General features: G+C 39.0%; 2 protein-coding genes across 2 annotated transcripts; both read left to right on the top strand.

Moving 5' to 3' along the window:
* Positions 1 to 183: 183 nt before the first annotated feature.
* LOC112558058 lies at positions 184 to 5955 on the top strand. The gene is made up of 6 exons (XM_025228243.1): positions 184 to 197; positions 996 to 1231; positions 2021 to 2048; positions 2427 to 2624; positions 5179 to 5291; positions 5742 to 5955. Exons 2-6 carry the CDS (start codon positions 1004 to 1006, stop codon positions 5859 to 5861), a joined length of 687 nt encoding a protein of 228 aa, XP_025084028.1. The 5' UTR covers positions 184 to 197; positions 996 to 1003; the 3' UTR covers positions 5862 to 5955.
* A 9747-nt stretch (positions 5956 to 15702) lies between these two features.
* Positions 15703 to 21339, top strand: LOC112558057. Its single transcript, XM_025228242.1, has 7 exons — positions 15703 to 15765; positions 16408 to 16516; positions 17013 to 17266; positions 19003 to 19030; positions 19180 to 19377; positions 20561 to 20673; positions 21141 to 21339. Exons 3-7 carry the CDS (start codon positions 17030 to 17032, stop codon positions 21258 to 21260), a joined length of 696 nt encoding a protein of 231 aa, XP_025084027.1. The 5' UTR covers positions 15703 to 15765; positions 16408 to 16516; positions 17013 to 17029; the 3' UTR covers positions 21261 to 21339.
* Positions 21340 to 22481: the final 1142 nt, after the last annotated feature.

The following is a 22481-nucleotide window of genomic DNA, read 5'->3' as shown; positions in this document are numbered from 1 at the left end:
TACAACATCTGCGACATGTACTTCATTTACATTCCTCATCAAAAAAGCGCATCATTAGATAAACATGAAGTCGTTTTGCATCAACATACTTTGTTATCATTAAATACCATGGCAATCATTTCGCTAAGTCCTACTCATCTTATAAATACCAGCGTTGTATGCTCCTCCTCCATACCCATCGCTGGACCGCAAACAAGGTGAGACCATAGGGTTTTTCTTCTTCCGGTTGTTGCTGCTCTTGCTCGTCTGCTCAGGCAGATGCTGCAAGTAGATCTGTCTTTGATTTTCTTCCATTTTTCCATCTGCTTGGTGACTACAAATACCAGAAAGTAGAGATAAAACACAACTGATCAAAATCGTTCGAATAGCAGTAATCAAGGACCTAAAGTAAATATAAATGAAGTGATATTAGATGCTATTTTATTATAATTTTTGTGCCTCGGCGCGGTAGGAAAAGGCGGAACCTGTCTCCTACCGTTGTGTTTACCTCCCCTGATAAATCAGATATCCATTTCTGCTAAATAGACTTCTGCTCGCGGGTTCGAGTGGACATGTCACCAGCAACCATTTACTTCACAGCGGAGGTGGGGAGCTGAAGCATTTTTTTTCTGGGCAACAACTTTCCAGTAGCATTTCACGTCGGTGGTGGTCGCAATGCGAAAACTAGTTACTTTTTCAATCCTTTTCCTTTCTCTTATTTTAATGAAAAGGAATCAATGCAGTAGCTGAAAACGGCTCTGACTATCCTCCCTATGTATGGAAAGCTCACTCGTGCTCGTTTGTGGTTTTCTTCCGACTTCACTAAAGTTTTGTGGCTTTTGTCCATTATTGAAATCTTATTGACCTTGTCCTAACGAGTCCGAAGCTAAACCAGAATGAGGGGGACCACTCAAACACCACCCAAATTCTGTTGTTGTTGTTGTTGTTGTTGTTGTTGTTGTTGTTGTTGTTGTTGTTGTTGTTGTTGTTGTTTTTAAGTGTTTCAAGTATTTCAGATTTCACCATGGCTGTCTATTCATCTGTGTGGCTGGCTATGGTCGCACTAGTGGTGACGTGTGTCAGAGCAGAGTTGTCTACAGCGATGCCGGAAGAGGAAGCGCTTGTACTTGACGTCATCAAGGACGCTCCCAAAGAAGCCGTGTACTTCTTGTTTGATATCAAGGGTACGCAACTCACTTCCGATAATGTTAACAAAGCTTTTGAAGGACGTCCCGTGATCTACAAAGTCAAGGTAAATTCATAATTCATAAAGTGACAAAACAATATAAGTAGTGAGAATGCATAATACATTATTTTCTCATGATCTGCAAATAAATAGCACAGTAACTCATGGTCTACCAAATACCATCACCAACGAAGAACTCCACCGAAGAACTCAAACCAAGTCCACCACCAGACAGGTTCAACAAAGGCGTTGGCGATGGATTGGACATGTGTTCCGCCAGCAGACAGCAGACCTCTCCAGAGTCGCCCTTCGATGGACTCCAGACGGCCGAAGAATAGGAAGGTTGCCCAAAGGAAACTTGAAGAAGAACAGTGGAAAGGGAGATGAAAGGAAAGGGCTGGACACGGGGTCACCTAGAGCGGGTTTCAGCTGATTGACATAGGTGGCGAGCTCTGGTTGAGGCCTTATGCACGAAAAGGAATAGATAGATAGAACTCACTGTGTAAGGGAAATAATTTTAGAATTCTTGATGCACGATTCAATGTTGAAATCTCTCAATGTTGAAAGTGTCCTTTGGTCATGAAAATGAGAGAAATTTAAACTTTCTCTGCAGTAGACTGATCTTCTAGAAAGTTAGGTATATGCCTGATTTGTTGGCTGAAAAGGCAGATAGTATGGCTAGGTTTGTGGTAAACACTATAGCTAGTTGACTAGATTACGGAATGGCTCCTTCGTTGATTGAGATCAAGCAATACTATTTGTTGTACGTGTCATGATTAGGCTTACTTCTAGAGTGCGACGATAGGAAATTCTCTTCAAAGAAATGTTACAGATGTTTTCTCGTGTCTTTTGTAGGTGGTAGGAACCCAGCGCTATTTCGTCGGTAAGTAGACATTACTAAGACATTTAAACACACACAGACACACGCAGTATCTCTCTCTTTTACACACACACACACACACACACACACACACACACACACACACACACACACACACACACACACACACACACACACACACACACACACACACACAGGGAGAGAGTAATATATATATAATTATAAACATATGTTTGCGCGCGTGCATATATATATATAGGCGTGCATGCACATTTACATACAAACACACGCATATAGGATTTAGAGTAACTGTTAGAACAGAAGAGGGCACAACAACGTGTGTACATCTTACCTCTGGGCTTAGTTCACCTCTCTCTCTCTCTCACAAACACAAATATTAGCGTTATCAATTGTTGACAGTCTTAGAAAGCAAACCTGGTGACCGCGCTGCTCTGAAGGACCTCGTCATCCCTCAGGCCACACACGTGGAGGTGTTCACAGCTGAACATGCCAGCGATTTCTTCCTTTACCAAGGGGTGTCAGGCCTGCAGGACAACGAGTTTGTGCGCCTGGATGATGAGAACCTATTCATAACGGAATTCACCATGCGGGAAGAGGGTTTGCTGACACTTTTATTCTGTTTAATTTGCTTTCTCGTATCTTATATTACACTTATGTTCATGCTTCCCTTGATTCTGCTTCTTCTTTTCTTCATCATTATTCTATAAAGGACCAAAAGACACAAACTTCGAATTTTGAGGTTTGTCTTTTAGGACATATAAGGCGAGAGTGAAACCATTATTATTTATTGAATCAACAATCATTTTTTTTTTTATTTCCAGTAACTAATGAACCTCAGCTACGGTTTTTCGTAATCGGCTATATCTCTTAAATCTTTGTTTTTGTGATCGGATAGCGTTCCAGCAACTGATTTTTCCGTAGTCAAACAAAGTAACTAGCAGGAATCGGTGTCTATCACATAGAGAACACAGATTAAGCAGCAGTCAAAATCTAAAATAAACAGTAAAAGTAAACAAACTAAGCGAGGGTCAAAATCTAACAAAGTGTAAAAAATACACGTTTTAGCTGCAATCAAAATTGGACAGCATATATTTTCCTATCTATCCAGGCAACAACTATCTGATCCTCTTCGTGCATCAGTTTGCACATAAGGCCTTAACGAGAGTCCGCCAACGATGTCAATCGCTGAAACCCGCTCTAAGTGACCCCATGTCCAGCCCTTTCCTTTCTTCTCCCTTTCCACTGTTCTTCTCCTTCCTTTGCGCGGCCTCGTTTTCTTCGGCCGTCTGAACTCCATCGTAGGGCGACTCTGAAGAGGTCTGCTGTGTGCTGGCGGAGCACATGTCCAATCCATCGCCAACGCCTTCGTTCAACCTGCGTGGTGATGGAATCGGTTTTAGTTCTTCGGTGGAGTTCTTCGTTGCTGATGGTGTTTGACCAAAAGATGTTAAGTATGCGCCTGAAGCATCTGTTTTGGAAGACGTCAAGCTTGTTACTGATGGTTTTGGTAATCTTCCATGATTCTGATCCGTAAAGGAGGGTGCTGATCACATTTGACTTGAAGATTCTCAGCTTGGTCTTCTGACTGATGTCTTTTGCCTTCCATGAGTGAGGCTTTTGCCAGTCGGGTTCGAATCTCCACCTCCGCATCCCCGTTGTTTGACATTTTTGACCTATGATAGGTGATACTGTCAACTTCCTCAATCTCTTCTCCATTTATTTTGATGCTGTCTTGGACTCTGGTGTTCACTCTAATACTTTTCGTTTTCTTTGCACTGACCTTAAAGCCAAGGTTTCCAGCTGTTTCTGAGAAGGCATTTGATTTTTCCGGTATGTCTTGGTGGCGATGCGACAACAGGGCAATGTCATCAGCAAAGTCCAAGTTTTCCAGCGTTGTTGTTGCTGTCATAGTCATGGTCCATCTGATCCCTCTCCTGCCACTGTTGGTGGAAGTCTTCATTTGCCAGGATGAAGAGGAACGGCGGCAGAATGCAGCCCTGCTTCACCCCGGTACTGACGTTGAAGGGGTCTGTGAGCTCCGTGTCACAGACAACCTGGGATTTGAAATCGCTGTACAGCATTGCAAAGACCTGAACAAGTTTGGCAGGGACTCCGTAATGTCTCAGGAGCATCCACGAGGACTCTCGGTGAATGCTGTCAAAAGCCTTCTCCAGGTCGATGAAATTGATGTACAGCGGTGTGTTCCACTTGTTGCTCTGCTCCAGAATCTGTCGCAGAATGAAGATGTGTTCGGAGCAGGATCGCCCAGGACGAAATCCTGCTTGCTGTGGTCGGAGGTCTTTCTCAAGAGTTGCCGTCAGTCTTGACAAAACAATCTTGCTGAAGACCTTGGTGGTGAGGGAAAGAAGTGTTATGCCCCTCCAATTATTGCAGTCTCCAAGATCTCCTTTCTTGGGTAATTTGAAGATGAGCCCTGTCTTCCACGCATCGGAGAGCTGCCCTGATTCCCAAACTTGCCTGAAGATTCCAGTCAGCATGGGAGCTGTCACATTCACACCTGCTTTCAACATCTCTGCTGTTATTCTATCTGCCCCTGGTCCTTTGCCCCTCTGCATTGTCTTGATTGCTGCTGTCACTTCTTCCAGGCTTGGCGGGTCTGTGCAGATGTCAAGGTCTATAGCTGCTGGCTGGATGTCTGCAAGCTGAGGGGGATCTGGTCTGTTCAGAACTGACTCAAAAAACTCCAGCAATGTAGTTTTCCTGCCTCTCCCTCGACGACATTACCGTTCATGTCTTTCACTGGAGCATCACTGTTCTTAAACCCGTTGTTTAGCTGTTTGGTTATCTTGTACAGTGTCTTCAGCTCATTTTTTCTTAGTGCTGTTTCATCTTCATCTGCCAGTGTCTCTATGTAGTCTCTTTTGTCGGTTTTTGCCATCTTCTTAACCAGGCAACAACACACCAACTATTTATAACAAACTTCCAGTAACTTACGAGTAATTTTATTTCAACATTTACAAGTGCAAAATAATTTATGTGGTCATGGTAAAATGGGAACAAACAATACCAGTAGTCATGCATGCTGCATCTGTCGGTCTTATAACCAATAGATACTTTATTATTATCTCCCTCTATCTTGAAATAAGATGATGATCGACCAAATATCTCCAATATTTTTTATGTGTACTAGGTATGAACTTAACAATGATTAAAGACAACTTCAAAGAAATCCTGAGATCTGCACTTGTAGCCAACTTCTTCGATATCCGCGGGTTTCATCTCACTGGGTGTTTGCCTTTTAAGGTGAATTATTAAAATAAGTCCTAGGAAATCTGATTACAAGTTTCAAACATGTCTAATATTCTCTAAATTTTCTAAGCTCTGATAGCATAGTACTAAACAGTATCTTTATCTGAAGTATAGTCACGATGACACAAACAGCAAAGCATGCAAACCTACTAGCAACCACAAGTACATTTTCTAATTAGTTATAAGTTCACTTTTTACACGTTCTAAGATCACGTTTTATAATTAACACTATGGTAAATATCTGTATGTAATCATATTAATCACATCGCCCTTTATGGATCACAAATATGTGTTTGCTGTCTAAAGATACATGTTTCTTTAAACGTTTAACTGTCACAAATTTCTTTCATAATTTGCCTTTCCTTTATTAATTATGTAAAATTAGAACAATGTCAAATAACTTCATGAAAAAAAAACAAATAGACATTGTCTATTCTGAAACAGCTCATCGTGTTTATCCGCCTTAGTCCGTTCCGGATTGACAGAGCGTATCTAGAAATGTCAAGCTTCGTTGGCGGACCTTACCAGTTGGAAGTAAAGACACGACCTATCGTCAACATCTGACGAATGCAAGCATACCATCTCTGAAAACATGTGTTATAACAAACTTAACATGTGTTAGTCAAATGCTCCAAAATAAAATAAAGTACAGTCGGAATACTTGACTATTTTTTTATTCTTCGTCGAGATAGATGCTTTCTTATCGCCTGACTGTCATTTAGCCTTTTCTATTTCGTAAGGTGGATATCAATGCAGAGAAACTTTTCACATATTTTCAGCAGTCATCATCTGACAGATAAAGGGCAGAGAATTCGGAATCCAAGGTTCCTGATACGAGAAAGAATTAAATCCGTGGTAGTGACGTTTGAGAAAACACACATATATATATACAAGCACAAAACATGCTAAACATTCCTTAGTCACATTGTCACAGACCCCTATTCATTTTATCTACTGGCTAAGTTCTTAATTATTTACCATGTAAAAGTGATGGGGAATATTTGGGACGGGGATCTACGAAAACAAAAACTTTGTGAAAACGTTTGAATGAATTCGTAAGGTGTGTAGCACAGATAACGGCTAACAGAAATATTGAAATCAGCCGAGGAACAGATAGCTGACTTTTAAATTAAATATTTTAATTCAATTTTTGTTAGCGGGCAACCTCCAGATATGTGCGAGGAAGCTACAATTGTATCCATATATATATATAAGAGAGACAATCGCGAGTGCTCCAGTAACTACAGAGGTGTCTCCCTTCTAAGCATGGTGGGGAAATGCTACGGATCGATATTAAATATAAAACTATATCATAGGTTTGAAGAAAACCTTTCACCAGAAACCTAAGCAGGCTACTAAACAACCGATCGTATATTTTCATTTAACGCTGTTTTTCAAAACTACCTCAGAATACATCCTAAACTGTATGAGAGTTTTGCGGACTTGGAAAGGGAGTATGACTCTGTACAACATGCAACACTGTTGAGAGCTCTAATAAATTCTGGAACATCTCACCTATTTACTAAAGCAATAATCTCAATGTATGACTCTCCAAACGCTTGTATTCGAACGAACAGTGAACTCATTGATATTTTTTCAGTGCCCTAGAGGCCTCCGACAAGAAACTATAGCCAGTCCAACATTATTCTTATTATGAACAAAATAGTTGAGAAAATATCTGCCAATGGCAAACACGGTGTTCAATTGTACCCGTTTGTGGTAGAATTGTTTCTCCTCAAGCTTGCTGATGATCTAGTTCTACTATCAAATATGCCTTCAAAACCTGATGAATTGCCTTGTGACATTAAGTCAACAGTTTGGACTAGAAGTTAACTGTTAGAAAACTAAAGTGTTGGTCTTTAAAAAAGATGGATTTTAGGGGCGAATGGAAAATGGTCTATTGAGATGAAACGGCTGGATATGGCTAACAGCTAGGTATATTTGGGATTCACCTTCACTCCAACAATGAGCTCCTATCAGGCAGCGAAACAGATAGCAATAAAAGGGAAGATAGCTACAGTGCATATATTAAAAGCATTGAAAAGGATTGATAATATGACAAGACAAACCTTTCTTAAATTATTTGACTCCATTGTTCGACCTGTGCTTTTATATCCAGATGAAATTTGAGGGCTTTTACAGGATTATAGCTATGAAAAAGTTCACTTTTTAGCCTGTAAAAAGATTTTAAGTGTGGCAGTCCGCACACAGTCAGAAATGGTGTATTGAGAACTCGGGCGTTACCTACTTGTGGTGAACTACTGCGTAAAAACCTTGATTTGGGCTCAGCCTCATGCGCGAATTAGAGGATGAATATGTTTGCTTTTTGTCAGTTACTGACATCCATCTGTTTATAATTAACCTAAAATTTTAGCCGCTGTAGGCGCAAAGTCAAAAATAAGAAAAATAATGGACATAGCAGAACACTGCATACTACCCACACTGAGCTGACGACCTCTTTGATGGCGTGGAGGGCTGTTGGTAAGTAAAAGTGATCCCATGTTGGAATGAAAATCTGTTAATGGTTTTGCCGTTTGCTGGAAACAATATAAATGTGTTGCCCATAAAAGCTTGTACATAATTGTGCCCCTCTATTTACTCGTCTTCCTTTGTTTTGTCTGCAGCTTGTTGTTTTCGAGCATCCCTACTGCTGTTTCTATACCTATTTGCGTGCACGGGTTTATGCGCACTTGATATATTAGTCGAGTATTCTGACATCAGCAACTAATTAAATATTTCATTAACTAGACTGTAAATGATGTGTTAACCACTGTCGCATAACATTCAATCAATATTTTCGGTAATGAACCTCTCTGTCATATCAACAGAGAGAGCGAGTCGAAAGGATGTTGCTGTTTGCTGTAGAACGAAATAAGACGAACAGTTGCAGCTTTCTTTCTATTATACTTTGAAACCTGTAAATATTTGAATCTTACCATAATGTCATACTTTTATTTAATGCAAAGTACAGCAAGAGAAAAAAATTCTATTTGGCTGTAAAAACTCTATCAATCAATCTTACCGGCACATTATCTGAATACAGTGGCGACGCAAATGCATGTTATTTTGACAAGTGATTGAAAACATGGCGTATGCATGAGAATAATGAATACGACAGACCCTGCTGTGTGTTATGTTTCTCTCTCTCACACACACATCATTCAGCAAAAAACTAAAAAATAAAAAAAATTATGTATTGTAATTAGCCATACTTAAAAAAAACAGAGATTTATGCGACTGAAACAAAGACCTAGAGTTGAAAATAACCTTGTTTAAGTCGTTTGGTTGTTATTATTTCATAGCAAAATAATTAAATGAAACATGCCTTTATTCAGAGAAACATTACTTGATGCTATCGACTGTCGAAAACAACTAAAATGTGTTTGTTTACACAGTCATCTGGGAAATACATCATCTGCGACATGTACTTCATTTACATTCCTCATCAAAAAGAGCGCCATTAGATAAACATAAAATCGGTTTTCATCAACATGCTTTTCTGTCATACAATACAATGGCAATTATTTCGCTGCGTCCTAGTCATCATAAATACCAGCGTTGTATGCGTCTCCTCCATACCCATCGCTGGACCGCAAACAAGGGGAGACAATAGGTCACTTGTTCTTCTTCTTCCGGTTGTTGCTGCTCTTTCTCGTCAGTTCAGGTAGATTTTGCAAGTAGATCTTTCTTTACCTTTCTTCTTTTTTGCATCTGCTTGGTGTCTACCAATATCAGAAACTCGAGGTAAAACACAACAGATTCAGATCGCATAAATAATAGTAATCAAGGATTTACAATGAACACGCGAATAAGTCATAAAAGATACTATATTTCATTGTAAACTTTGTACGGTATAATGTTACGTGAAAGGAGGACCCCAATCGTCTCCTTTCCAGAGAGGGTAGATATCTATAGCCTCTCTGTCCTTTCAATACGTTTACCCACCCCCGATATATCAGATATTCATTTCTGCTAAATAGCTGCTGGGTGGACAGAAGAGGAATATCTAGTCACAGATTTGAGCTGACATGTCACCATGTCACGTGGTCAGGAATCCTTCTACCTCAGGGGGCAAGACACCTTTGTTAAAGTCTAGAGCTCAATAGTTTGCCATTGCTACACATGTCAATGCAGTTTATCTCAACGCCATGAGTGAAGTGTTGCACTCGTAGTACTACGTATAATCATTGTGTATCCACCAAACAACTGCATAATGCAGTAGATACATATAACATAAATTTATAACACAAAGCTTTATAACATTCCACAATATTGGAAGTAATTAAAACTATATATTTGAAATCCTGTACAATCCAAAGGACTTTGTGATAGATGTTTCTAAGGAGAAGATATCTTTCTCAAAGTCTAGATGTTAATACTCTGCATACAGTTCATCTGTCCTATGTGTACTTCTGAATGATTCTGTCAAGTACGTGTACGCATCACATTGGTCTGCGAAACGACATATAGTCCTCTCTTATTATTACTCTAACACATTGTTATTAAAACTAGTGAAGAAGGCGTTTATATTCTAGAATTAGAAAAAGCTGACGAAATAATGCATGGAGCTCATAATTAAGCGTAAAATATCTGGATATTTGTCATAACATTTATATTTTTTTCTGGCAATCGTCTACATCTCTTAAAATCTTTGTTTTTGTGATCGGATAACGTTCCAGAAACTGATTTTTCTGTAGTCAAACAAAGTAACTAGCAGGAATCAGTGCCTATCACTTAGAGAATACAGATTAAGCAGCAGTCAAAATCTAAAATAAACACTAAAAGTAAACAAATTAAGCGAAAGTGCAAAATAATTTACATGGTCATGGTAGCCTGGTAACAAACAAAACCAGTAGTCATGCATGTTGCATCTGTCGGTCGTAAGATGATGATCGATCAATTTTATCCAATATTTTTATGTGTACTAGGTATGAATTTATCCACGCTTAAGAAAACTTCAAAAAGTTCTTCAGAGCTGCACTTGTAGCCAACCTCCTCAATGTCCGTGCGTTTCATTTCACAGCGTACTTGCCTTCTAAGGTAGAGTATTAAATTATTCCTAAGAAATCTGATTACAAGTTTCAAACATGTCTAATATTCTCTAAATTGTCTCAACTCTTCTGGCGTATTATTTTACTAAGCAGTATCTTTATCTGAAGTATAGCCACAAAGACACAAACTGCAAAGCATGCAAAACTACTAACAACAAAAAGTATATTTTCTAATTAGATGCATAAATCAACCTTTTACACATTCTATGATCACGTTTTATGATTAACATTATTATAAATAGCTGTATGTAATCATATTATTCACATCGTTTTACATGGATCACAAATCTGTTTGCTGTCTAAAGATGCGTGTTTCTTTAAACTTTTAACCATCACACGTTGCTTTTATGTTTTGCTTTTCCTGAAATTATGTAAAATTAGAACAATGTCAAATAACTTCATGAAAATAACAAAATAGACATTGTCTATTCTGCAACAGTTCATCGTGTTTTTCCGCCTTAGCCCGTACCTGATTGACAGACTGTATCTAGAAATGTCAGAATTCGTTGGCGGACCTTACCAGATGGAAGTAAAGACACGACCTATCGTCAACATCTGACGACTGCAAGCCTACCATCTCTGAAAACATGTGTTATAACAAACTTAACATGTGTTAGTCATATGCTGGAAAATAAAATACAGTACAGTTGAAATACTTGACTTTTTTAATTCTTTGTCGAGTTGATTTTTTATCGCCTGTCAGTTAGCCTTTTCTATTTCGTAATGTGGAGATCAAACCAGAGAAACATTTTGCAACATTTCAGCAGTCATCATGTGTTAGTTTAAGTTCAGAGAATTCGGAATCCATGAGACGAAAAAAAAACCGGAATAATAAGGATAAGTAGCAAGTGCCCTAGATTAAACGGAAAGTAACAAAAATTGAAAAGTTGATTTCCTGGGCTTGCCAGGAAAGCTAAAAAAAGAGAGAACTTTCTTATCCTTTTTCAGCCAGTGAAACGGTTCTATTGGTATTGCATAACTTTGTTTTTATGTACCATTGTAATTCCGTTAAAACAGGCTAAACATTCCTTAGTCACATTGTCACAGTCCCCGATTCATTTTATCTACTGGCTAAGTTCTTAATTATTTACTTTGTAAAAGTGATGGGGACTATTTGGGACGGGGATCTACGAACACAAAAACTGTTTGTGAAAACGTTTGAATGAATTCGTAAAGTGTGTGGCACAGATAACGGCTAACAGAAATATTGAAATCAGCTGAAGAACAGATAGCTGACTTTTAAATTAAATATTTTAATTCAATTTTTGTTAGCGGGCAACCTCCAGATATGTGCGAGGAAGCTACAATTGTATCCATATATATATAAGAGAGACAATCGCGAGTGCTCCAGTAACTACAGAGCTATCTCCCTTCTAAGCATGGTGGGGAAATGCTACGCATCAATATTAAATATAAAACTATAATTATCATCGGCTTGAAGATCAACTTTTACCAGCAACCCATGCAGGCTACTAAACAACCGATCGTCTATTTTCATTTAATGCTGTTTTTCCAAAATATTTCAGCAAACATCCCAAACTGTATGAGAGTTTTGCGGACTTGGAAAGGGAGTATGACTTTGTCCAACATGCAACACTGTTGAGAGCTCTAATAAATTCTGGAACATCTCACCTATTTACTAAAGCAATAATCTCAATGTATGACTCTCCAAAAGCATATATTCGAACGAACAGCCAGCTCATTGATAATTTTTCAGTGCTCTGGAGGCCACCGAGAAGGATGTATAGCCAGTCCCACATTATTTTTACTTATTATGAACAAAATAGTTGAGAAAATATCTGCCACTGGCAAACAGGGTGTATAATAGCGCTTTCTCGGGTTACTAAAAATAGATTGTGACGTCACGCAGCAGAGCATCATGGGATTGCTTTGCGGGCAAACACTGCACGTTGTTCTTTCTGTTTACGCTACGGCGACTGACAAAGAGCGAAATTTTTTTCATTAATCTCTGAAACAATGCTGAAAACAGGAGGAACTAAGAACTGCTGTTGGGGTTTATGTAAATCGGATTCCAGATATCCAGAGCGGTTATAGGAGGGGACATTTTTTTTATTCCATTTCCAAAGCCTGGTAAGACCAGTGACAAAATGACCCATGCAGTGGGAAAGACAACAGGGCAAGTTCAAGACTGAGAAAGCAAAGCGCAGGCAGTTTTTATATGGGCGATCTGATTTCCAAAATGTGGAGAAAATAACCAGGAACACATATATCTGCTCTCTGCATTTTCGTGGTGGAAAAGGCCCAACATCTAAGAGCGACGAACCAATATTAGCGACGCATACAGACGAGGAGACAAAAGCGACAAGGACGTAGAAGGAAGGTTCCAGTTCAACGTGGCGACCAACCTGCACATTATCAACGGGACAAATGAGAAGAAAACTGGTCCATCTAGGCGTTTTACCCCAAAAGAGGAACTGTTCATTACACTTCTAAGGCTGCGAAAAGGACTTTCACTGAAAATGATTGCCTACATGTTTGTCACATCTGAATCGTTTGAGAGCAAATGTTTATCAGTTCATGTTCCTACACTTCAAGTCTATGAATGTCCCTATATTCCCAACAAAGGATATAGATAAAACATCTTTGCCAAGAGTGTTTAGACAGTTTAAAAATGTCAGATACTCTGTAGACTGTACACATTTCTTTTGTCAGACACCCAGGATTATGGGAAGCAAGGCAATGTGTATTCCTCTTACAAGCACCACACCACAATGAAAGGACTGATTGCAGTCATCCCTAATGGTTCTGCATGTTTTGTTGATATATTTGAGAAATGTGGCATTCTACAACACATTGAACAAGGAGATGTTTTGCTTGTGGACAAAGGGTTTAAAGTGTAGGATTTGCTTTTGTCGAGACCGGCTACTATAAAAATCCCTGCATTTCTAGGTAAGCGAGCTAGCCTGTCTGCAGAACAGGAGATGGATACAAGGAGGGTAGCCAAGGCACGAATTCATGTAGAACGCTTTAATGAAAGACTGAAAAAGTTCATGCTTCTCAGTAGAACTATTCCCCTAAGCCTCAGTTGTGTTGCCTCCCAAATGGTTTTTCTTGGATGCTGTTTGGTAAATTTTCAGAGTAGCTTATGTATTTAAAAGCAAATGAAATTATAATGTACCACATAGATTGGTCAAAGATAGAAATGTGGGAGTATTTTTACCAAAAACAGACTGAAAAGAATTTTTGGCGTTAAACTGATGGTCAACCTATCAATTCATTCAGGGGCATATGACAGAAAAGTATTGTAAATAAATCTGTATAGTAATTAATATTATAGGTTACAAGTACTGTTCTGCTTCATAGTAAACAAAGAGAAAAATAAAAAATCAAAACCGCATTTTTACACGCTCACGTTTTGTTTTTCTGAACAATAAACTGCACAGCAACGCATTCGCTGCAAACGCTGGTGTAGTACATGTGGGGAATATATTTGTCCGCTTTGCATTCCCAGAAGACCTTGCGCGGCTAGATCGTGACGTCATCTGTGGAAAGCGGCATTGTACCCGTATTTGGCAGAATTGTTTTTCCTCGTGTTTGCTTATGATCTAGTTCTACTATGAAATACGCCTTCAAAACCTGATAAATTGCCTCGTGACATTAAGTCAACAGTTTGGACTAGATTGAAGTTAAATGTGATAAAACTAAAGTGTTGGTCTTTAACAAAGATGGATTTTAGAGGCGAATGGAAAAATGGTCTATTGAGATGAAACGGCTGGATATGGCTAACAGCTAGGTATATTTGGGATTCACCTTCACTCCAACAATGAGCTCCTATCATGGAGCGAAATAGGTAGCAATCAAAGGGAAGATAGCTACAGTGGATATAGTAAAAGCATTGAGAAGGATTGATAATATGACAAGACAAACCTTTTTTAAATTATTTGACTGCATTGTTCAACCTGTGCTTTTATATCCAGATGAAATTTGAGGGCTTTTACAGGATTATAGCTATGAAAAAGTTCACTTTTTAGCCTGTAAAAAGATTTTAAGTGTCCCAGTCCACACACCGTCAGAAATGGTGTATGGAGAACTCGGGCGTTACCTACTTGTGGTGAACTACTTCATAACAACCTTAATTTGGGCTCAGCCTCATGCGCGAATTAGAGGATGAATATGTTCGCTCGTTGTCAGTTACTGACATCCATCTGTTTATAATGAACCTAACATTTTAGCCGCTGTAGATGCAAAGTCAAAAATTAAAAAAAAAATGGACATAGCAGAACACTTCATACTACCCAGACTGTGCTGACGACTTCTTTGATGGCGTGGAGGGCTCTTGGTAAGTAAAAGTGATCGCATGATTGAATGAAAATCTGTTAATGGTTTTGGCGATTTGCTGGAAACAATATAAATGTGTTGCCCATTAAAGCTTGTACATAATTGTGCCCCTCTATTTGCTCGTCTTCCTTTGTTTTGTCTGCAGCTTATTTTTTTCCAGCATCCCTACTGCTGTTTCTATACCTATTTGCGTGCACGGGTTTATGCGCAGTTGATATATTAGTCGAGCTTTCTGACAGCAACAAATAATAAAATATTTTATTAACTAGACTGTAAATGATGTGTTAACCACTGTCGCATAACATTCAATCAATGTTTTCGTTAGAGAGTTGTAAGGATTCTATTTGGTTGTAAAAACTCTATCAATCAATCTTACCGGCACATTATCTCAATACAGTGGCGACGCTACAGCTTGTTATTTTGACAAGTGATTGAAAACATGGCGTGTGCATGAGAATAATGAATACGACAGACCCTGCTGTCTTTTATGTTTCTCTCTCTCTCTTTCACACACCATTCAGCAAAAAAAAATAAAAAAGTATTAGTCTTGTAATTAGTCATACTTCCAAAAAACAGAGATTTATGCGACTGAAACAAAGACCTATAGTTGAAAATAGCCTTGCTGAAGTCGTTTGGTGTTTAGTATTTAAATGAAACATGCCTTTATTCCGAGAAACTTTACTTGATGCTATAGTCCAGCGGTTCTCTAACTTTTTCTTGTGACGCCCCCCTGACGAGCAAAGGTACGTCCTCGCGCCCCCCTTGTAGGGGGGGGGGGGCGCGCTCCACCGTTTGAGAACCGCGGCTAGTAAAGACTGACGAAAACAACTGAAAATGTGTTTGTTTACACAGTCATCTGGGACATACAACATCTGCGACATGTACTTCATTTACATTCCTCATCAAAAAGCGCATCATTAGATAAACATGAAGTCGGTTTGAAACAACACATTTTGTTATTATTAAATACCCTGGCAATCATTTCGCTGAGTCTGAGTCGTCTTATAAATACCAGCGTTGTACGCGCCTCTTCCATACCCATCGCTGGACGGCAAACAAGGGGAGACAACAGGAGTTTGAGCCACGTCACTCAGACCCTCGGTGTGACCGCTAACAAGGTGAGACCATAGTTCGCTTGTTCTTCTTCTTCCGTTTGTTGCTGCTCTTTCTCGTCTGCTCATCCAGATGCTGCAAGTAGATCTGTCTTTGACTTTCTTCCATCTTTCCATCTGCTTGGTGTCTACCAATACCAGAAACTGGAGATAAAACATAACTGATCAAAATCATTTGAATAGCAGTAATCAAGGATATAAAATAAATATAAATGAAGTGATATTAGATGCTATTTTATTATAATTTTTTGTTGCTGAGGTTTTCAATTGTACGGTCGGAGGTAAATTCGCCGCACTCAACATGTTGGCCTGCCATGTAAATACCTTTGCTGGAAATATAAAAGACGCTCTAGTGATCAGGAAGTTCTAGGGGTGTCAAACGAAGAAGAGGCCACCCTGGTCACGAAAGACATCCGGACATCAAGATTCTTTAAAACAAAAAGATTAAAATAGTTAAACCTGCTAGAACAAGTGTCTGATGTGGCTGCTTTATATCTCTTTAGAATATAAAACAAATGACTTTGTTTAAAGCACTTTTGCCACTATAAGGATTTCAGAATTTCTAATTAGTTTATTCGTAATCAAGTACCTTAGAGAGATCTAGATGTCGCGATTGCCAGAAAAAAAAACTTCCTTGTGAACGTCAAGGACTGGACTAGTCGTCCTGTGCAAGTCCTGCCCACTATTGGCCATTACAGGTGTGAGGGGCGGGCCTTGTCAACTGCAGCGTCTATCTACGTATTTGCCAACACGACAGGTAAGCAATCAATTGACTGAATGACAAATTAACATCACCAGCAGCGCCATCCTAGTATTGAAAAGTGAAGAATCTGTGAAAAGTTTCAGGCATGTCAAGTTTAAATACAAACTTTAAGTTTAATTACATGTCAATAATACTCGTGCAATGAGCTCCTCAACCTGAGTAGCTTGTATCCTTCTAAATTTCTCTCTTCTGTGTTGTTGCTGGCTTGTGCACATCGCCTGGTCTGTGTCACTGAATCAATGCGCTCCACATGTCTCCTTGTATCATTATCATCATCATCATCATCATTATTATTATTATCAGTATAGAACTCTCATGAGAATACATAAAATGGCAAAACAATACCATCAGAGAGAAATCGTCAGACACTATTTTCCATTTACTATAGTTGATATTATTTACTATTGAAATTAGTCGACAATTTTTGTGCCAAAATTTAGGAGCTCAACAAAAATCTTGGTCAGATAGAAATTCATTTAATGTGTTTCAGGTATTTCAGATTTCACCATGGCTGTCTATTCATCTTTGTGGCTGGCTATGGTCGCACTAGTGGTGACGTATGTCACAGCAGAGTTGTCTGCCAACTCTACAGCGATGCCGGAAGAGGAAGCGCTTGTACTTGACGTCATCAAGGACGCCCCAAAGGAAGCCGTGTACTTCGTGTTTGATATCAAGGGTACACAACTCACTAGCGATGATGTTAACAAAGCTTTTGAAGGACTTCCCGTGCCCTACAAATTCAAGGTACAGTAACTCATTGTCGTCAAAGAAACACGTTTAAAAGTCTTGATGCCTAATTCAATGTTTAGATCTTCACTTAGTATACAGTGTACTTTGGTACATGATCGTTACTAAAAATTTGAACTTTCCTTGCAGTAGACTGATCGTCTGGAAAGCTAGGTGAACAATTGTGTCTCATTGTTTTTAGTGCAATACCTTGACAATTCTTGATGCACGTTATTGTTATGCAATCTTCACTAATTGCAAAAGATATACTTCAACCGTGATCGTTACCAGCAATTTACACTTTCTGTTTGGCTAATCGTCGGAAAAACACCTAAGTAACCGACCGATGGCTGACTGACTGACTGGCTCGATGGATAGCTCACAGTATAGACAGTTGGATGGTTAACAGTATATTTAGTTGACTGTCTAATAGAACGAATACTTCATTGATAGAGATCAACTAACACTATTTTTTACTTGCTTTCAGATGCTTTAGATCAGCGGTTCTCAACCTTTTACATGTGGCGACCCCCCTGACGAACACCGGTACGTCCGCGACCCCCCTTAGCCGGCTAGGTCGGTGGAACGGGGGGGGGGCAGCTTTAGCTAACCTCGAACGCCGCGTCGAGGAAATCAATGCAATTCAACAACGGAAGAGCAAAGTTCGTATCTGCAAGAAGTATAACTGTTAATGAAATTTTACTAAAGCTAATAAATATTATTTTATTAGTTTTATTAGACACTCACTTTGATTAATGAGAAGGTTGAGCTGCTTGCTGTTGCATAGAGAAGCGAACCTGTGTGCGATGTTCGTACCCACTGCTATTCGCAGCTCAGCCTCTGCGTCCACACGATTTCTGTATTGAGACTTCAGTGCTGCCAATGCTGAAAATCCTTGCTCACACATATACGAAGTTGAAAATGGCAGAAGAACTTTCATTGCTTTCTCAGAAAGGAGAGGATATTCACCGTTGATGCTAATCCAGAATGTTGTCACTGGTGTTGTTTGGAAGACCATTTTCAGGGATTGGTCACTCGAAAGGTCGATGAGCTGCTCTTCTTCTTGCGTGGACAACCCGCTTGTGCTAGGATCAGCCAGAAATGGATTACGAATCCAATCGTATTTAGTCACATCAATTTCAGCGAAATAATGCTGAAACCTTTCTTGCAGTCCGCTTAGATGGGCAATAATTACATTCTTCACCTGATCAAGATTCAAGTTGTCAGCCTTGCACTTACACAAGCACGGAAACATATCAAAAATATTTTCTTGGCGTATCTTTTGCGTCCACAACGAAATTTTTCGGACGAAAGCATTCATCTTGTCAGTTGTTTGTAATATGGTGGTGTAATATAGGGGAGTCAGCGATGAGAGATTGGGGGAGAAAGAGGGCAAAAGGCGAGAGGAGGGAGATTGGAGACTTAATTGTTGAGAGGGAGATTGTGTTTTGAGTTTTGGAAGTGAGAAGTCACTGCATGCCGAGACAGTGTACTTGAATAGGAAGAAGAGATTTGGAGTTTGAGCCCCCGCACCACTCGGTTACACAATGTAAACTAATTCCACTAATACCAGTATAAGAAACTTTTTTTAAAAAATGACCACCTTCGCGACCCCCTTGTAGGCACGTCGCGACCCCCCAGGGGGTCGCGACCCACAGGTTGAGAACCGCTGCTTTAGATACAATAAAACTGTACTGCGTAATTTTGAAAGAAATGTTACACATTTCTAAGCTGTGGTTTTTTCTCTTTTCAAGGTGTTAGGAGGCCATCGTTATATAGTTGGTAAGTAGAAATTACTGACTCATCTAAAGACACAATTACAAACGTGAGTGCGCGCGCACACACATCCACACACACACACACATTTACACTTTACCTCTGGGGTCAGCTGATTCTAATAAATAAACGTTCGCGACCCTTGTTTCTGGCAGTCTTGAAGAGCGAACCTGGTGACCGCGCTGCCCTGAGGGACCTCGTCATCCCCCAGGCCACAGACGTGGAGGTGTTCACAGCCGAGTCCCTCCATGAGTTTCTCAAATACAGCGACGTGCAGGGCCTGCAAAACAAAGAGGGCTTGCCTCTAAAGGATGAAGACTTGTACATGGTTGAGCTCACCATACTGGAACGGGGTCTGCTTACACGCTTTTGTTTTTCATTGGCTTTGTTTCTCCCATCTCCTATTGTAGTCCTACTGTTGCGTACCTTGTATTTCCTAATGCTTCTTCGCCTCCTCCTCTTCATAGTATTGTTTCGTTTTTTCTACACCACTGTGGACACAAAACTCAAGCTTGGGGCAAATCATCTGAGACATGAAAACTGCGCAAGAAGCTATTCTTAACTCGTATGCATGTTGCTCATGAGTTTCTGTTTGTGTTCTGGTTCCAGCGACTTTCTCTCAAAATGCTTTACTGATCGAAAAGCGTTCTAGTTTCGACTAACAGAATTCCGTAAGTGGTTATCTGTGCTAAAGATATCCTAAATGAGGCGTTACTTTTCCCACTAAAATACAGAAAGGTAAATGATCCTATGGCCAGTAGGGGAGGAAAACTGCAAGTGGTTCACCGTATCTAGAATACGGGATGTAAGCGTTTGCCGCAAGCCACTCCTTCCCCCACTTGATATTAATATCCTCTCTGATAAATCCGGTACTCATACGCTGGATGTGAAAATCTTGATACCCTTACTGATAAATCAAGTGCAAATACGTTGGGTGTGAAGAAAATGGTTTTTTTTTTCAGTTCTATGCTAATGAGCATTGAACCCATGACCTTTTATTTTAAGGAAAAACGTATTAACTTCCCATGAATTGGTGCCTCCTATGTACAGAGAAAAGACTAAGCAGCATTCAAAATGTGATCACAGAATAGGCGTAAAATACTACAGCAGCAGTCAAAATTTTTCAAACTGTAAACGAATACAGGTTAAGCTGCAATTGGAATCTGACAAAGGTTTGAAATAACATCATGATTTCCTCTTTACAGTTTTTTTTTTAATTGAGTCTTTTCAACAAGGTACATTATAAATAAATCAAAGCAATCAATATATTAATCGCTAAATATCATACAAAATATTTATCCAGCTAACCACATAGAAGACCAGCTAGTCAAACTACTAGTAACATTTGCCTCTATCTTATTTTAAAATGTACAAGCGCAAGACTTTTACTGGTGATGACCATCTTGAGGCAAATCCACTGGTCATTCACGTTGTAATTTTGGTGGTATATCCTATAGATACTCCATCATTTTCTTCCTTTATCTTGAAGTATGTTTATTGTCTAATTTTATCCAGTTTTTTTTTCATGTGTACTAGGTTTGGACTTAACAACGTTTAAAAACAACATCAAGAAGTTATCAAAAGGTGCTCTCGCAGCAAATAAGTTTGATGTGCACATAATTCATGTCACTGCATCCTTACCCTTTAAGGTAAGTTAATATAAAAACTCTTCATTCCTAAAAAATCTCTTTGCAAATATACTCAACATTCTCTAAATTGATTGCTATCGTATTACATTTTCTTAATTTTCGCCATAATGGCATGAACAAGCAGACATGCAAAGGAGCTAGCAATCACAAATCAACACGACATAATACAATCTCTATTTACATTGACATATTTAAACTCTACATATTCTCAGATCCTATGATTATCACAATAAAAAAAATGATCGTACAAATCCTGTTATTTCTCATTCCTCTTTATGGCCTGCGGTATACCGATAAGAGGAAGTGGTGTTTAAATATTGTAAAAGATTTTTTTTTACATTCCTTCGAGATGATGGAAGAATTGCTTAAACTTAATTTGCCCTCTAAAGATACATTCTTTCAAAAACAATTTCTAATTAAGTCATAAAAATCACTGGCATTGTAACTAGCTCTCTTGTCTGCAACAGTTCATCGCATTTCTCCTCCTGAGCCCGTACCGCATTGACAGATCCCTTGTGGAAGTGTCACGCTACGTTGGCGGACCTTACCAGATGGAACTAAGAACACAACCCATCGTCAACATCTGAGGTCTTCAACTTACCATCTCTAAAAACATGTATAACTGACATGTTAATCAGATTCTTCAAAATAAAATAAAGGGCAGTCGGAATACCCGACTATTTCTTTATTCTTCGTCGAGTTGCCTTCTTTTCGTCTGACTATCATAAAGTGGGAATTTGTGCGTGCGGGTGTGTTTGTGTGTGTGGCGGTCAAGTGCGTGCGGTTTATGTGTTATGTGGTCTGTATCAAGAGCTATTTCCTTTGTCAAAAGATGACTGCTGAATTTCTGTAAAGTTTTGCTTGGTTTGTTTGGTTCCCTTCTGGGACAGGACAGCTTAAGCCCATTAGTAGCTTTTAACATTTTTATAGAAAAATATAATTTTTACAGACTTTTCAGAGTTAAAGATATGTTTTGAGTCAGAGTTCATTTTTGTAGCTTGGGTATAGAGTTTGGTATGGGATACAAAGAGAAAGGCATCAAGGCATGTGCAGAACCGATTCACACACACAGAGAGAAACAAAGAGGTGATGCTGGATCTCATCCGATACCACGTGTCCTAACACGTCAGTAACGTCAGAAATGGTTGTCAAACATGAGTATAACATATCGAAGCATTATCCTAACTGATATTTCATTTGCACATCTAAGACCTTTAGAAGAGATTTTATGCTAAGAATGTCCCTTGTCGGTAAAAGAGAATATACATCGGACAGAAGCGTTTTTTTTTTTTTTTTTGCTTCCTATCCCACAACCCCAACATCTTCCGTTCATTTAACTTTTTAATCACAATATCGCACCAACTGAAACCGAGAAGACATCACCAGCAGCGCTATTCTGGGAGCGAGAAGCAAAAGAAAACACACATACTTGCATGGCAATTCTCCCGATTGTATTATAATGCTTATTAGTCCGTACTTACTATTTTCAGTACCTTAATACCAAACTTTTGAAAAATATCTTAACACGAAAATTTAGAGAGCATACACAAATGATAAATGGATCACAAGAAAAAAGAATGACTTGGTCATAAGCTTGATCTCCGACAATTAGTAATACTTTGAATTGATAAGAATAGATATATATGGTGAAAAGAAAGAAGAAATTGTGATTGATTTTAGAAATTAGCAACTATTAATAAATCACGAATCACAAGATATAAAGTTGTACCGTTTCCAGTCAGCTAGAATGATACAGAAGTATCAAGTCAGTGAAAACATAAAAATACAGGTAAATGTTTTATGTCTTT

This window comes from Pomacea canaliculata, linkage group LG2, assembly GCF_003073045.1.
Source record: "Pomacea canaliculata isolate SZHN2017 linkage group LG2, ASM307304v1, whole genome shotgun sequence".
Lineage (NCBI taxonomy): Eukaryota > Metazoa > Mollusca > Gastropoda > Architaenioglossa > Ampullariidae > Pomacea > Pomacea canaliculata.
Note: the sequence above shows the minus strand (reverse complement) of the source record. Positions and strands in the feature narration are given on the sequence as shown.

Bases quoted from the DNA above. Each gene is read 5' to 3' on its own strand.
- LOC112558058 (XM_025228243.1), top strand. From the start codon at position 1,004: ATGGCTGTCTATTCATCTGTGTGGCTGGCTATGGTCGCACTAGTGGTG. The intron at 1,232-2,020 runs GTAAATTCATAA...TGTCTTTTGTAG, and splicing joins CCGTGATCTACAAAGTCAAG to GTGGTAGGAACCCAGCGCTA. The intron at 5,292-5,741 runs GTGAATTATTAA...ATTCTGAAACAG, and splicing joins CTGGGTGTTTGCCTTTTAAG to CTCATCGTGTTTATCCGCCT.
- LOC112558057 (XM_025228242.1), top strand. From the start codon at position 17,030: ATGGCTGTCTATTCATCTTTGTGGCTGGCTATGGTCGCACTAGTGGTG. The intron at 17,267-19,002 runs GTACAGTAACTC...TCTCTTTTCAAG, and splicing joins CCGTGCCCTACAAATTCAAG to GTGTTAGGAGGCCATCGTTA. The intron at 19,378-20,560 runs GTCTGCTTACAC...CATGTGTACTAG, and splicing joins GCTCACCATACTGGAACGGG to GTTTGGACTTAACAACGTTT.